General features: G+C 45.0%; 1 protein-coding gene and 1 long non-coding RNA gene across 3 annotated transcripts; one reads left to right on the forward strand and one right to left on the reverse strand.

Annotated features, from left to right (window-relative positions):
• Nucleotides 1–864: 864 nt before the first annotated feature.
• On the reverse strand, nt 865–2,167 carry LOC139432900 (uncharacterized). The gene is made up of 2 exons (XR_011642487.1): nt 1,930–2,167; nt 865–1,445 (listed from the first exon to the last, which is right to left on the reverse strand). It is a non-coding gene; the product is annotated as an uncharacterized lncRNA (long non-coding RNA).
• A 539-nt stretch (nt 2,168–2,706) lies between these two features.
• iars2 (isoleucyl-tRNA synthetase 2, mitochondrial) lies at nt 2,707–14,791 on the forward strand. Of its 2 annotated transcripts, XM_034110778.2 has the most exons (24): nt 2,707–3,123; nt 3,357–3,479; nt 3,626–3,779; nt 3,851–3,999; nt 4,079–4,128; nt 4,229–4,335; nt 4,612–4,699; nt 4,881–4,996; nt 5,117–5,286; nt 5,443–5,533; nt 5,647–5,798; nt 5,929–6,089; nt 7,473–7,575; nt 7,987–8,080; nt 8,995–9,075; nt 9,689–9,797; nt 10,220–10,322; nt 10,454–10,576; nt 12,350–12,481; nt 12,557–12,663; nt 12,962–13,107; nt 13,191–13,381; nt 13,481–13,625; nt 14,199–14,791. In XM_034110778.2, the coding sequence occupies exons 1-24, from the start codon at nt 2,857–2,859 to the stop codon at nt 14,342–14,344; spliced, it is 3,108 nt and encodes a 1,035-aa protein (XP_033966669.1). In that variant the 5' UTR covers nt 2,707–2,856; the 3' UTR covers nt 14,345–14,791. The 2 variants fall into 2 exon arrangements, with proteins under 2 accessions (XP_033966669.1, XP_033966670.1); XM_034110779.2 differs by lacking the exon at nt 8,995–9,075 and having other exon boundaries at nt 2,708–3,123.
• Nucleotides 14,792–14,829: the final 38 nt, after the last annotated feature.

Raw genomic sequence — 14,829 nt, forward strand, 5'->3', positions numbered from 1 at the left:
TGGCTAACCACCTTTTAATTATTCATCCCTCTCAAGTCAATAAAGGTTTTACTCACATCCTCTTTGTGTAGTGATATGTACAGCCAGCTGACTGTATAGAAATGTACATGACTGACATTTGAAATAAGCTGTTGTGCAAACTGACACATTTGTTTCAAGTCATAAAATACTGCTTTTAATGATGTGCCCAATTGTTCCAGCAAAAGGGGCCACCACCCTTTAAAAAATATATAAAGTTGCAAATATAACATGTTTAACAAACGGTCTCACACTGAAGTCTGTTCTCAGCGTTTACACAGGAGGCTCACAAACTAGAGTGTTAGGTTGAAAACTGGCTACAACTGTTTTTCAAGCTTTTTAAAAAGGGAGGAGGGTTGTGATGCGAGCCAATCTATTGCTGTGAACAAGGGCAAGTTAGCCATTGTAAGGTGACCTTGTTTGAATAATCAGAGGCCTAGGTCCAATACAAAGGAACACCTTGGTCTGAAGGGAGGCATTAGCAAAGTAAACAAAATTGAAAAGCAAGTTAGGGATCATCTTTCAAGATTAAACTCGATAGCTACACCTCAAAGCCATTAAAAGGGCTAACGTTTTTTTAATGACTAGACACAAATAAAATAAAGTTGTTCCTCATCAGCACTGAGACATTACAGCCTACTCAGATTAGGCTTTGTAAAAGTACAAATTAATCTGGATAATCCCCATGATACACTTCAGTTGTAGTGGACCTATTCTGTGTCAGAAGTCTGTTTAAAGTTTAATGGCTCGGAACATTTACTTTCAACACATGTAGGGAGATTAACTCAATTATATTAGCCATAAAAAAAAAAAGAAATACCCACAGCACAGGAATAAACAGAGTAATCTGGTCACTAACAATTCAAAGGTTTATTGGATTTACAAAATTGAAGATTCTAAAACATTTATCATACACATTTCCCAGAATTTGCTAAACAAAAGTTTACAATCTCTTTAGGGCCATCGGCTTATTAAAGAGCACAGTGATACAAACTTCCCAATCCCCTTATTTCCCAAAAAGGGGATTTCTTTATATGGTCCCAAGCAACAGCAGAACATGACACCAAGAGCAGCAGGGCGCGTCCCCGTTTGGTGCGTAAAGGTAACGGAGAGTCAAACAAACTCCAACGGTGACAGAAAAAAGTGTTTGGTAGAATCCAAAGGGGGCCTGTTCTTGGGAGACCGTTGAATGCCCAGTCCAGCAGTCTTGGCAGTGTGAAGAGCGACATCAGTCCGGTTTAGGACCTCCCAAAGAGGAGGGAAGCGGCCACAGCCAGCGGCAGCAGCAGCGTGGAGGCGGCGGTCCACCCGCATCCGCTTTTGAGTGTCGTGTTCACGCCGATGGTGGGCACCATGGTAGTATAGTTTCCCATAGTCGTGTAGTTTCCCATAGTCGTGTTAACCGTGGAGTTCTGGGCCTGCACCACCTTCAAACAATAAGATCACGTCAGATACTTTCTTAACTTAACTAGGCTACATTGAGGCAGATCAAAAGCAGGAGGCATTGGTCTGTATTCGCAAAGACGCCAAAAAGGAGCAATACAACTTTTAAGTACACACATGGTTAAAAAGGTGACAATGCTTTGCGGATAAGCTCATGGTTTTAAATTCAAGCATGAAATGGCATCAAGCATAACACGTATCCTCCAGTTTAAACAAAAAAACGGATTCCTTTAAATTAAAGGTTACTATTTCCACTAGAATCGGCCTATTCCCTGAAGTGTTGCTCTCATCATACAAGATAAACGTTAACAAAAAAAAGCACCATGTGAGAGCTTGTCAAGACGCCGAAGAAGAGACTGATGTTGTTCACAATTTGTTCATTTCAGTGCAGAAAAGTTTTAGAAAACTAAAGTATGCTAATATCACGTTGAAATTCAGAACAAAAAATAAATGAGGAGCAAAACTAACCTGTGTTGAGATGAGATGGAGAGCCAGCAGGAGAGCTCCGAGGAAAGCTAGACACATCTTGTTCATCTTGCTGCGGAGTGTGAGTGAAGTCTGGCTCGCGAATCGGGTCAGGTCCTTTGGAAGGTGAAGGGATGAGTGAAAGAGGAGATGCAGCCGCGCGATTTATACCCCCGGTGACGTCATTGACCACTCAATACCACCTGCTGCAGCCGAGGCCGTGCTGCATTCAGGTGCTGTCGAAAATATGTTAAGCGTCAAGCACAGACGTGTAATAAAACAAATTGATAATGGCTGATTTATTTGGTGATTCCTTCGAATTGAGAAAGACTGCTGTTTGTCAGCATACTTTCAAAGTAAAAGTTGTGGTGACATTTTCAAAAATAAAATAACCGTCCACCAGTATTAATAGCATAAGTATTTGTAATAGTAGGAATAAGTGTCGTTTTCTTAGTTATTTAAGACTATAGAGTTTTAGTTTTTAATTGTAACCACTGGATGGCAGTGAAAGCTCGCCAGCACTCTCAAGATTGCAATATTGTGCACTTCCGGTAAAATATACTTTCAAAGTAAAACAACTCAAACGGATCAGTAGAATGATATCGATAAGCCCAAGTGCAGTAACGGGAACTATTCCTAATAATATACATTTGAAGGTGTAGTTTCCTGCATAGGAACACATTTATACCATTCCATATTGTTTATTCAATTCCAGCGACCGCCCGTCCAACTTGAGTTTTAAATGCGATTGATTTATATTGGTCCTACTGGCTTTCCGTAGTTGTCCTTGCCTTAATTTCTTCCGGAAGAAACACAGCATTGGACGAAGGACGGAATATGACAACACGATAAATGCGTACATTAAATTGCCACAACAACACTTGTTATTAATTGTCTTTTTGCTTGGCTACAGAGCTACCTCAACTCTCCATGCTGCTGTGCCGGGTTTCGGCAGTAAGCCAGACACTATCGAGATGGGGACGGAGGTCACACCGGGGAGGCGGCCTCCTGCACCGGGCTCTCTCCTTCAGCTCCAGCCGCTGTCAGGCTGTCAGTCCGGGGGAGGGCAGCCCTCAGCCCGCAGAGACAGGCACTCCCCAGGGACTGTACCGAGACACAGTGCTCCTTCCCCGGACTGACTTCCCAATGAAACTGACCGGACAGAAACTGCTGAACAGAGAGCTCCAGATTCAGCAGGTACAACGAACCATTTAGGCTGACCCTCTACTAAAAAAAGTCCCCAAATCCTCTACACTCCTTAGGGTTCACTACTATCCCTCTCTCTCTCTCTCTCTCTCTCTCTCTCTATATATATATATATATATATATATATATATATATACACGTGTTGATACATGCATTTGACTCATTGTTTGGTGCATATGCTTATTTTTATTTTCACGTGAAATATGAACACTACACTTTTGCAGGAGTGTGGATTTGCAGATTTGTACTCCTGGCAAAGAGAGAGGAAGGCCAAGAAGGAGTTCTGCCTTCATGATGGACCCCCATATGCTAATGGAGACCCTCATGTAGGACATGCCCTCAATAAGGTGATAACTCATATCATGTTTGACTTATTTCACACTGTAATGCTGCAAATATATAATTACTAGTTGCTGTTGTTACAGCTTCCAGGTGGCAATGACTCAAACACTGCCAAAGTAATAATTAATTTCACTGTCTTGTTTGTGTCCAGATCCTGAAAGATATCCGAAACCGTTTTGAGATGCTGAGGGGGCGTCAGGTCCACTACATCCCAGGGTGGGACTGCCATGGCCTGCCCATCGAGCTGAAGGCTCTGGGGGAGTTGGGGACCAGCGGCCTGGGCCCCCTGGAGATCAGACAGAAAGGTAAAGACGGACAGAAAGCCGGATGACTGTTGTTGGGTCTGCCGCTGCTGTAATGTTTCTATCCTCCCTAGCACGAGAGTTTGCGGAGGGGGCCATAGCTCGTCAGAAGGCTGCTTTTCAGCGCTGGGGGGTGATGGCTGACTGGGACCAATGCTACTACACGTATGATGGGGTCTATGAGGCTGCTCAGCTGAAGGTCTTCCAGGAGATGCACAGCAAGGTGGGCAGAAACCAACAGGGAAATACTGTGTGATGTGTCAATTGTTCTCATCTCAGTCTAATTATTTTCCCTTTGTCAGGGTTTCATCTACCAAGACTACAAACCGGTCTTCTGGTCTCCTTCAACAAGGTACTGAGTTAGTGTGCATGTGTAGAAGAGGCCGCGTGCCTTATTTTTTAAATCCAAACACGATATCTGATTCTGTAACCCGGTCTACCTGCCTCTCCAGAACGGCCCTGGCAGAGGCAGAGCTGGAGTACAACCCTGAGCATGTGAGCAGATCCATCTACACCACGTTCCCCCTGAGCACACTGCCACCTGGGATAGCCTCCGAAGGTAACACACACACACACACACACACACACACACACACACACACACACACACACACACACACACACACACACACACACACACACACACACACACACACACACACACACACACACACACACACACACACACACACACACACACACACACACACACACACACACACACACACACACACACACACACACACACATGCAGGTAGTTCTGCCTTTTCAAGATATTATTCTTCTGACTCGGTAAGAACTCTTTTGACCATGTGGAATTTCTGTTTTCCCGCAGGATTGGAAGGTGTTTCTGTGTTGGTGTGGACCACCCAGCCTTGGACCATTCCTGCCAATCAGGCCGTGTGCTACATGCCCAACGCCAAGTAAAGAACTGACCAGTCTCACTCTTCTCCTTTCGCTCAGTTTGTAGTTGTTGCACTGTCTTTCTGAGTTGCTGCAACTAGCAATTATTCATTTTTTAAACTTATTTTTCTTTGTACATTGGTTGATATAACCGCTTAGTCATGAAATCACACCACCCTTACTAAAGTGCCCTGTGTGCAGGTACTCTGTGGTGAAGAGGGCGGACACCTCTCAGCTGCTGCTGGTGGCCTCAGAGTGCTCAGCCAGCGTGGCAGCGCTGCTGGAGACAGAGCTGGAGAGTGTAGGCACCTTCACAGGTAGTGCTGACACGCACACACGCTAACACGCACACACGCTAACACGCACACACGCTAACATGCACACACGCTAACATGCACAAACATAACTGCTGATTTTCTTTATCCTTTTGTTTTAAGGCTCCCAGCTTGAGGGTGGGATCTGCAAACATCCCACAATTCCTGACAAGGAAGTGCCACTCCTGCCTGCCAATCATGTGACCATGGCCAAAGGAACCGGATTGGTCCACACAGCGCCGGCTCACGGCATGGATGATTACAGTGTGGCTTCACAGTTTAAACTGTCTGTGGTACGTTTGATTTTGAACTGTGTAAATCTTTTGCAAATTGAGAACATCTGCACTTAAGTTATTCAGTAGGGACAAAGTGAAAGATGGCTGACATGACGCTGGTGAACATGCTTTGTGTCACTTTGTAACAGTGTGTGTGTTTTCCCTCCACCAAAGGAGTGCATGGTGGATGAGGACGGAAAGTTCACTGAGCTGGCCGGCCCCGAGCTGCAGCATCTGGCTGTGATGACGGAAGGCACGGACAAAGGTACAGACAAACATGTCAAACCTTAACACACTACATTGACTTGGTCACGTGGATTTGTTAGTGCATGTGTTAATTGTGATGTATTTGTCTGTTTCTGGTTGTGTTTATGTCAGTGATCACCATGCTGAAGGAGTGTGGCTCTCTGGTGAAGGAGGAGCAGTGTGTCCACAGTTACCCGTACGACTGGAGGACGAAGCAGCCCGTGGTCATCAGGCCCAGCAAACAGTGGTTCATCAACACAGCGTCACTCAAAGACAAGGCCAAGGTAAAGCTGGAAGACATGTTGCGGTCAGAATACAATCTCTTCCCGGTGCACAGCAAGCAACGCATCGGGCTCTTTCGGGGAGGGGTGCATTTACAGTCTGTTCCTAAGAAAGACATTCACGTGTGTGTAGGAGGCGCTGCAGAAGGTGCGTGTTCTGCCCGAGTCAGCGAGGGGCAGCCTGCTGAGCATGCTGGACAGACGGACGTACTGGTGCATCTCCAGGCAGAGGAGCTGGGGGGTCCCCATCCCCGTGTTCTACCACAGAGAGACCGGAGAACCTCTGATCAACAAGTGAGCCCAAACACCACACATGCAGTAGGGCTGCTCGATTATGGCAAAAATCATAATCTCGGTTATTTGGGTCAATAATTGATATCACGATTATTACATTACATTACATTGCATTGCATTTAGCTGACGCTTTTATCCAAAGCGACTTACAATAAGTGCGTTCGACCAGGAAGACACAACCTTGAGGAAAACAGAATCATATAAGAACATCAGGTTTCAAAGAGCCAATCGTTTCAAGTGCTACTCAACTGGCTTTAGATAAGCCAGTCCTTTATTAGTATATAAGTGCTTTGTTAATAGTTCTATCGCTCGAAGTGGAGTCGAAAGAGATGAGTTTTCAGTCTGCGCCGGAAGGTGTGTAAGCTTTCTGCGGTCCTGATTTCAATGGGGAGCTCATTCCACCATTTTGGAGCCAGGATAGCAAACCCACGTGATTTGCTGATGGGAACTTGGGTCCCCCTCGCAGCGAGGGTGCAGCGAGTCGTTTGGCTGATGCAGAGCGTAGTGCACGTGCTGTGGTGTACGGTTTAACCATGTCCTGGATGTAGGAAGGGCCAGATCCATTCGCAGCATGATACGCAAGTACCAGTGTCTTGAAGTGAATTCTAGCAGTTACCGGAAGCCAGTGAAGGGAGCGGAGGAGCGGCGTGGTGTGGGAACATTTAAAAATGATTCATTCATTTACTTTGAAAACATCCATTTATTGAAAAAAACAATGTGAACAGTATGTTTTGAACAGTTGATTACACTGAACGTTAAGTATAATTCAACTGAAAAACCAATACCATTTTTTTTTTTTTTTACATTTTAAAAACGAAATAAAAAGATAATAGTTTTATTTCGATTATGTTGTTTTCATAATCGTTGCAAGCCAAAATCGTAATTGCGATTTAAAATACGATTAATTGAGCAGCCCTAACATGCAGACTAACTGGCTCGTGCACATGCCTGGACACACACATACTGCATGCACACTCATATTTCGACACATGGTTATTGCACACACACACACACACACACACACACACACACACACACACACACACACACACACACACACACACACACACACACACACACACACACACACACACACACACACACACACACACACACACACACACACACACACACACACACACACACACGCACACACATCTTACCTCCTCAAACCCACACAATATTCCTTTGAAATATTGCTTTCGGGTATTTCCATTTTGGTGTTGTATAGTTGTCACATTTTATCCGATAAATGTCATCTTGATTTTTTTTTTGTATCTGGTTAAACCATGTTTAGCACTGTGTAACTTTTGATAAAAAGTCGTAGCTGTATTAATAAAGTGTATTATTATTTACAAGTGAACATTCCTCCTGTCTCTGCAGACACACAGTGACCCATATAGCTCAGCTGTTCAAAGAAAAGGGCAGCGACTGCTGGTGGGAGCTTCCTGTTGAGGATCTACTGCCAAATGAGGTGCTCAAGAAGGTGAGTGTGTGTGTGTGGTGGGGGGGGGTGTGACATACAGTTAGGACCGAGTTGTGATAAACAAGCCTCAGTAATACATCAAAGCAGATCCCTCTCTACTATGATAAACTATAATTATTAATGTTATTTTAAAGGCTTTTGGTCAAGAGTAGGAAGGAATGACATTGAGCTGTTTGAAATCAATTAAGTGAAATATAAAAATGTTCATTCGGCATTAAACCTTTTGCATTTGGCTGTTGATGAAATGCGGAAATCAATAACAAATGGTCATGACCACAAGTAACACGGAGCTCAAAGCAGCTTAAAAAGACATTTATTAATTATTAATATCTTCATCAGTCGTCATCACTATTCTGTAGGGGAGCAATGGATCTCCTTTTATTCTCTGCCTCTCCCCGTGTGTCTCTTCAGAGTAAAGCCGGTCCAGTGACTGACTACGTTCGTGGAGAAGACGTCCTGGACATCTGGTTCGACAGCGGAGCGTCATGGGCCGCAGTCCTAGAAGGTACGTCTAAATCTGTGCTGCACGTTCAAGTAGATTCAGTTAATGTGATATTGTATAGCAATGTTTTCATCCTCAGAGTCATCAGGGTTGATTTAAGGGTAGCAGCAAAACGCCTTTAATCAACTCGGCTGTCATTAGTGTTATTGTACAGAAAGCTCCTTACACTGTCCGCTGCTTAAGCTGCTTTAGAACGCGCACTGTAAGCAGAAGCAGCGCACACATGGATTATTAGATTAGATTATCGATGCAGCCTCAGCACACCAGGGTCAGGTATCTGCAACTGAACGTTGGGAGAACAGAAGAAAATCAAACACATTTACAATGCAGTGCCCGAGATATCCACCGTAACTTGATCTTAATCTAGCTCTAAGTCTTTAAATCATACTTACACAAATGTGCCCGTATGTACGGAGGCCCTGAAAGGGAAACTAAATGTCTGGTGAATACTTTTTTAAACCTTTGTCTTTGAAATGGTACAAAATAGAATTGTTTACATCTTGTGGCTGAAATGAGTATTACAACAATAAACACTATTATTACAACAATAAACACAATAAACACAGTTTCAAAATAAATGTTGAAACTTTGTGTCTGCGTATTGTTACAGTGAGAAGGAAACATGTCTTTATTTTCAACCCCACAGATATAATAAAAGGAAATTATTTATTTCTTAAACACAAAAGACGAAACTGATATTTGTTTCACTTTCCTCTCGGAGCTTCCATAACTATGAACATAACATAAACGTGTTTATCTGCAGCAGAAAGGGTTCCACTCCATCTGTTAAGGACCCATAACACATATTTCTGAAATAATTGAGACGAGAAGGTTCTTTTTCTGTCCTTGGAAATACGAGACCAAATGACTCCTTAAGGTGCCCGTTTCAAGTTGTCTGGTGATGTTGTTATTTCCAGAGGAGTCGGAGGGAGACTCTGAGGAGGCGGAGTCCCGTCTCAGCTGGCTCCCCGCTCGGCTCCGCAAACCTCTGGTCCCAGGTCACATGATCCCCCTCCTACAGGCCTGCAGCGCCTCCCTCCATGTCTCTGTTACACTCTGTCTCTGTTTCCGGGCTCAGACTGCTTTCACCCGTCACTTAAGACAGCTGTGGTGCCTAAACACTGAAAAGGACATTTAGTCCAACTCAGTTAATACTCTCCATGGAGCATTTGAATGTGCTGTGAAGAGTATACAGCATGATTCTCCACTCCTCTGTTTCTTTGTGGCAGCTTGTTTCTCTTTCCAGGAATGGCTCAAACTCTGCACTTTGTTTTGTTTGTGGATTCCTTCAGGATCAAAATGGACGTTTGCTCAAACTTGTTTCTGCCTGTAATGCCACGGCTGCAACACCTGTTTGTCAGATAACTGTTTAGATGTGAGATATTGAGTTAAAGAAATCAAAACAGGCAATTTAGGGGCGTTTTGGACATGGCATGTTTCCCTAGTCTTAAGCAACGGTCCTTAAAGTGTGGTCTTTGCATCTCCCCCCCCCCTAACACTGGCTGCTCTCTCTTGTCTTTTCTAGACATGTCTCTCCTCTGGGACAACACTCACTGTTGTGTTTGTTTTTACGCAGAAGGAATAACAGATGTTCTCTCTCCCGCCCTGCAGAGTCAGACTCCAGGGCGGATGTGTATGTGGAGGGGAAGGACCAGATAGGAGGCTGGTTCCAGTCCTCGCTGCTCACCAGCGTGGCCGTCAGGAACAAGGCTCCTTACAAGTGAGTGTCCCGTCCTCTCCCTGTGTGTGTGGGGGGGGGTGTCTGACAAATGTACTGAAATGTAATAAAAGGACTTTGTAATGTGAATAAATGCCGAAGAATGTTCCGTTGAGACACTGTGGCTTCAGGCTCCAAAAAGCACTAGCTTTCACAGAAGCCGATACAATAGATAACTTATGCTACTCATGACCAATGAACTGAACTTGTGTCAAATATGCGGCAACGCCTTTTACGCCACAATTATACCGCATGTAGCAATAATCAAATTATACACAGAAATACTAATTCAAAGCCACTTGCATTTACACAAATGTGCTATACCACTAAGAATAGCCAAGAATCACGTTTTGGAAACGTTCATTTACCCTGACCGAGATGAACTACATACTCAATTCTAACTCTTTTTTTGCGTTTGTGTGTAGGGCTCTGGTGGTCCATGGCTTTGCTGTCACTGAGAAAGGAGACAAGATGTCCAAGTCTCTGGGGAACGTAGTGGATCCAGATCAAGTCATTAATGGAGGGCAGGTAACGGAGACTTTGACCACGCCCTGATGAACTGAGCTTCATATCATTGATTCATTAAACAATACGCCTGGTTACTTCCAGCCTGGTGTTTGTCCTGCACTCTTCCTCTCTCACGGTCTCTCCATCTCCAGGACCCCAGTCTGCCAGCGTACGGGGCCGATGTGCTGCGCTGGTGGGTGGCCGAGTCCAACGTCTTCTCTGAGGTGCAGATTGGACCCACTGCTCTCAACTCAGCCAGAGACAGCATCAACAAGGTACCAGAGTGCGGTATGGACCCTGTGCGAGTGGCTGGCGTTATTTCAATCAGGAAAGTCTTCATTTTTAGTTTAAAGAACATTTATTGACACATGCGCCATATGTTAAAAGTCTTTGCCGAATAATCCCCAGTCCTGAAATCGTATATATAAAAGGGAGTCTAGACACTGGTGGTGATGGGATGAAGAGGAGGTGTGATGGGGAGGAGGCGGGCCGCAGCATGAACACCTGAAATCACAGCTGACTGCAGGAGAGAGGAGAACCATTTTAAAGTGTGGCTGCAGCACGCTGATTGGCTGCTGGAGATTGAGGTGAAATGTGATAGGTTAAAGAGAACGCCTGTGATGAGCTGATGATATGCAGCTGCGGAGTGGATGAGTATACACCCAGTCTTCCTGAAAGAACTGAGCTGAGCTTCATGTGGACGAGACTCATTAGAGGCTTCTCCATACTCTAATTTCCCCTCCTCGACTCCCCTCCTCGACTCCCATCCTCGACTCCTATCCTCGACTCCTATCCTCGTGTCTTAGTCCCGCCCACAGGAGATGCGAGCGGAGGAGTCGAGGAGGGGAACCGAGGAGAGAGGAGAGGAAGCAACAGGCGGTTAGAGAAATGAGAACTCCTCTCCTCTGAGCGGTCATTTTAAAGAGACGTCCATTAATGATGACAGGAGGCAGCAGCCTCTGTCTGATGGACAGATGTGTTCATGATCACTTATATATTTACTTTGATTCATTCACAGTGCGGTATAATGAGACAATAACAGGCTACAGATGCAGACACACACACACACACATATATATATATATATATATATATATACAATTTTTAAAGTATGAGAGCACTCTCATAATAACGTAACGCAATCAGAGACTGGATATATCCCCCCCTCTCTCTGGTCGCTGAAATGGGGAAATGAAATGACGGGCCCAAAGTTGTATTAAAAGTAAGCATCGGACACCAAACCAACTGAGACCCGTCTGTCCGCCGCATTTACACCACGGATGAAAAGATAATCACATCGGTTACTTAAACATTTGTTTCTTAATGTTCTAAAATTGTTTGGCCCCCTCTCAGTCACGGGCCCTTAGAATCGTCCTAACTGTTCACCCCATTACGGCGCCCCTGCACACACACACCTACACACTGTACCACACACACACTGTACCACACACACACACACACACACACACACACACACACACACACACACACACACACACACACACACACACACACACCTACTGCTCCTAAAGCATAATCAGGCTACAGCCGTTGTGTATATTATTATGTGAAGCACTAAATGGTTTTAGAAAAATATGGATTCTTTGTTTGTAGATATCTACTAAACTACAGCAAATAAAGAGAGTAGGTCTGTTCTACTGAGTGATATACATTCTACACACTGCTCTGCTTTCTGCACGGACCTCACAGCTGTTCTCTCTGGAAACATCGCGTTGCCGTTCAAGCAGTTACTAAAATAATATCCAGGGGATGCATGCAGAGCTGTCATTGGCTGAGATAAGTCCGGCCGTGCGTTACATCTCTGTTCCCGGAAATGCATCCGTGGAGGAGCCGTGGAGGACCCATCAGTGTATCCTCGGTTAGAGCTCCTCCAGAGAGCCTCCTCGACGCTCGATCCTCGAAGTGCATTTAGAGAAATGAGACGTCCTTCATCATGGCGCGCTGAAACCCATTTCCGGGTCACTACCGGAGGACCGGAAATAGAGTATTGAGAAGCCTTCAATGCCTTTTTGTTGTTTCTCCACCAGTTGAGGAACACTCTGAAGTTCCTGCTCGGCAACCTGCAGGGCTTCGACCCCCGCGTGCAGGCGGTGGACCCCAAAGAGATGCACTACATCGACCAGTACATGCTGCACCAGCTCCGCGAGTACAGCATCAAGGTGAGTTCAGGTGTAAAGCTTGTTGATCTCAGTCCAAAGTGCGTCAGCTGCTGACTGATATGTGTGTGTGTGCAGGTGACGGACGCCTACACTGAGTTCGATGCTGGCCGGGCCATCCGTGTCCTGCAAGGCTTCATCGCCAGAGAGCTCTCCAGCTTCTATTTCAGCATCATCAAAGACCGGTAAAGGCTCGCCACAACTTGTTTAGTGTGCTAGCATTCTTCCAAATACCAAGCACTTCACAGGATTGAAAATATCCCTTTTTATGTTTCTTCTAAACTCGCACATCTCTTTGTCCTGCTTTGTTCCTTGCTCCATCTTTTCGACTTTCTGCCTCTTTATTTACTATATCATGTTAATATAGTTTGTTCAGATAGTTTTCTATCTGTGTTTTACATTTGTTTAATTTTAATGAATGCACCACAACACAACCATATGTGTTAACCTAACTGGCAATAAACCTGTTTCTGATTCATTCAGGCTGTACTGCGATCCCGAGGACTCGCTGGGCAGGAGATCGTGTCAGACTGTCTTAGAGGAGATTCTGGACGGAGTGACCCGATCCATCGCTCCCATCCTGCCCCATCTGGCTGAGGAGGTCTACCTGCACGCACCAGGACATGGCGGTATGTGCCAATCACAGCCACACAGTATATCACGTGTTTGCTTGCTAACAAGAGTATTCATGAAACCACATTTGTTTCTGCAGAAGGAGAGACATTATTTAAGAGCGGCTGGATCAAAAGCAGCTCAGTGTGGCGCCGCCCAGGATTGGAGGAGGCGGTGGAAGGGGCGTGTGCCATCAGAGACTCCTTCCTGTCTTCCATTCCGGGCAAAAACGCAGCGCAGTACGACCTCACCATCGCTGTCGAGCCCGGTCTGCTGTTTGAACTCATGGAGGTCAGAGACATGTTGTTGGCAAGCCGATTTCTTTCATGTATATAATCAGTCTATTTTTAAGGGATAGTATAAATTCAAAGTCCTCCTCTTCGCCCCCAGTCCCTGCAAGAGCATCCCAGCTCCACCTCCTCCCAGCTGGCGGAGCTGATGATGGTGGCGCGGGTCAACCTGTGCAGCGTGCTGCCCCGGGACCTGCCCTCAGACGCCCTGCTGAGCAGCGGCACCTTCCTCATCAACCTGGAGGGTGAGCACATCCACACACGTTCCATGCAGCTGGATCCTTTTGGATCAGATGGAACCAACAGCAGCTTTTGTTCTGCACTGGCGACAGGGCAGCTGGAGGCATAATGTTATTTTAATTTATTATGAATGGGAAACATTTTCGGTACGCTTTGAGGGCATTTCTTTACATTTTGTTCAAACGTCCGCTTACATACACTTCACTGTGACTTTAAAAAAATATTTTTTTATGGCATTCTATAATTTGACTTAAATGTATGTAATTATAGCGATATGGCAGCATACAACACAATTACCTTTTTGATGAAATATAATGGCATACGATTTTTCTGAAGGCTTTTTCAATGAAACATTTGTGAAATACTACAGTATACAATGTTTTCTTTTTTAAATGAATATTTAATGAAATACCGTACTACAATTCTTTTTTTATTGAATGGTACTAGGACTTGTTTTTAAATGCCTTTTTTATTATGAACAAAATGTTGACTTTTTACAACATTTGATACACTCCATAGTGGATAAGATCTACAACACGTGATAAGCTATGCCTTTTCTGATGTGTGTGTCCTCTCAGGTGGTGTTATACGAGAGGACAGTGCCTACAAAATAGCCGCGGTGCCCACCTCTGCCGCCCGCTGCCCGCGATGCCGTCGATACACTGCCGACTCAGCAGACTGCCTGTGCCCGCGCTGCCAGAGCACCGTCTCACAGGGTCACTGACAGGCCTGTCAGCACGACGACCAGCAAACATCCCATCGACTGTTGTGTTTTCCTGCTGCGGGTGAAGCTCCTCGTTAGACAAGGTCTCACAATCGGCAGAGAAAACGGACTCCAAATCTGCATAACTCTGCTTTTCTGTCAGTTATGCGAAGACACAGGACTGGCAATCCGATGGAATGGCCTGACCATCGCATACGATCACTGTTCAGGCTTCACTGCCTTATGCTCTTACATTTGTTCCAGAGCCGCAGGTTGAGAACTCGAAAACCAAAATGACAGCCTTGGTCCCTCGCCTGGCCGTGAATGAGCTTTGTTCTTGTTCCACAAATCAATGAGCATGAGAAATGTTTACCGTTATGTACAGATGGGAATTGGAAGATATTTTCGCTGTAGAAGGGATGCTATTCAGTTTGTTTTGGAATGTGTAAATAAATGGGAAAGGAATCATTACGAGGGTCACTCACTATGTGACAACACTTTCAATA

Source organism: Pseudochaenichthys georgianus, chromosome 22, assembly GCF_902827115.2.
Source record: "Pseudochaenichthys georgianus chromosome 22, fPseGeo1.2, whole genome shotgun sequence".
Classification (NCBI taxonomy): Eukaryota; Metazoa; Chordata; class Actinopteri; order Perciformes; family Channichthyidae; genus Pseudochaenichthys; species Pseudochaenichthys georgianus.

Bases quoted from the DNA above. Each gene is read 5' to 3' on its own strand.
- iars2 (XM_034110778.2), top strand. From the start codon at position 2,857: ATGCTGCTGTGCCGGGTTTCGGCAGTAAGCCAGACACTATCGAGATGG. The intron at 4,000-4,078 runs GTGGGCAGAAAC...TCCCTTTGTCAG, and splicing joins TCCAGGAGATGCACAGCAAG to GGTTTCATCTACCAAGACTA. The intron at 13,626-14,198 runs GTGAGCACATCC...GTGTCCTCTCAG, and splicing joins CTTCCTCATCAACCTGGAGG to GTGGTGTTATACGAGAGGAC.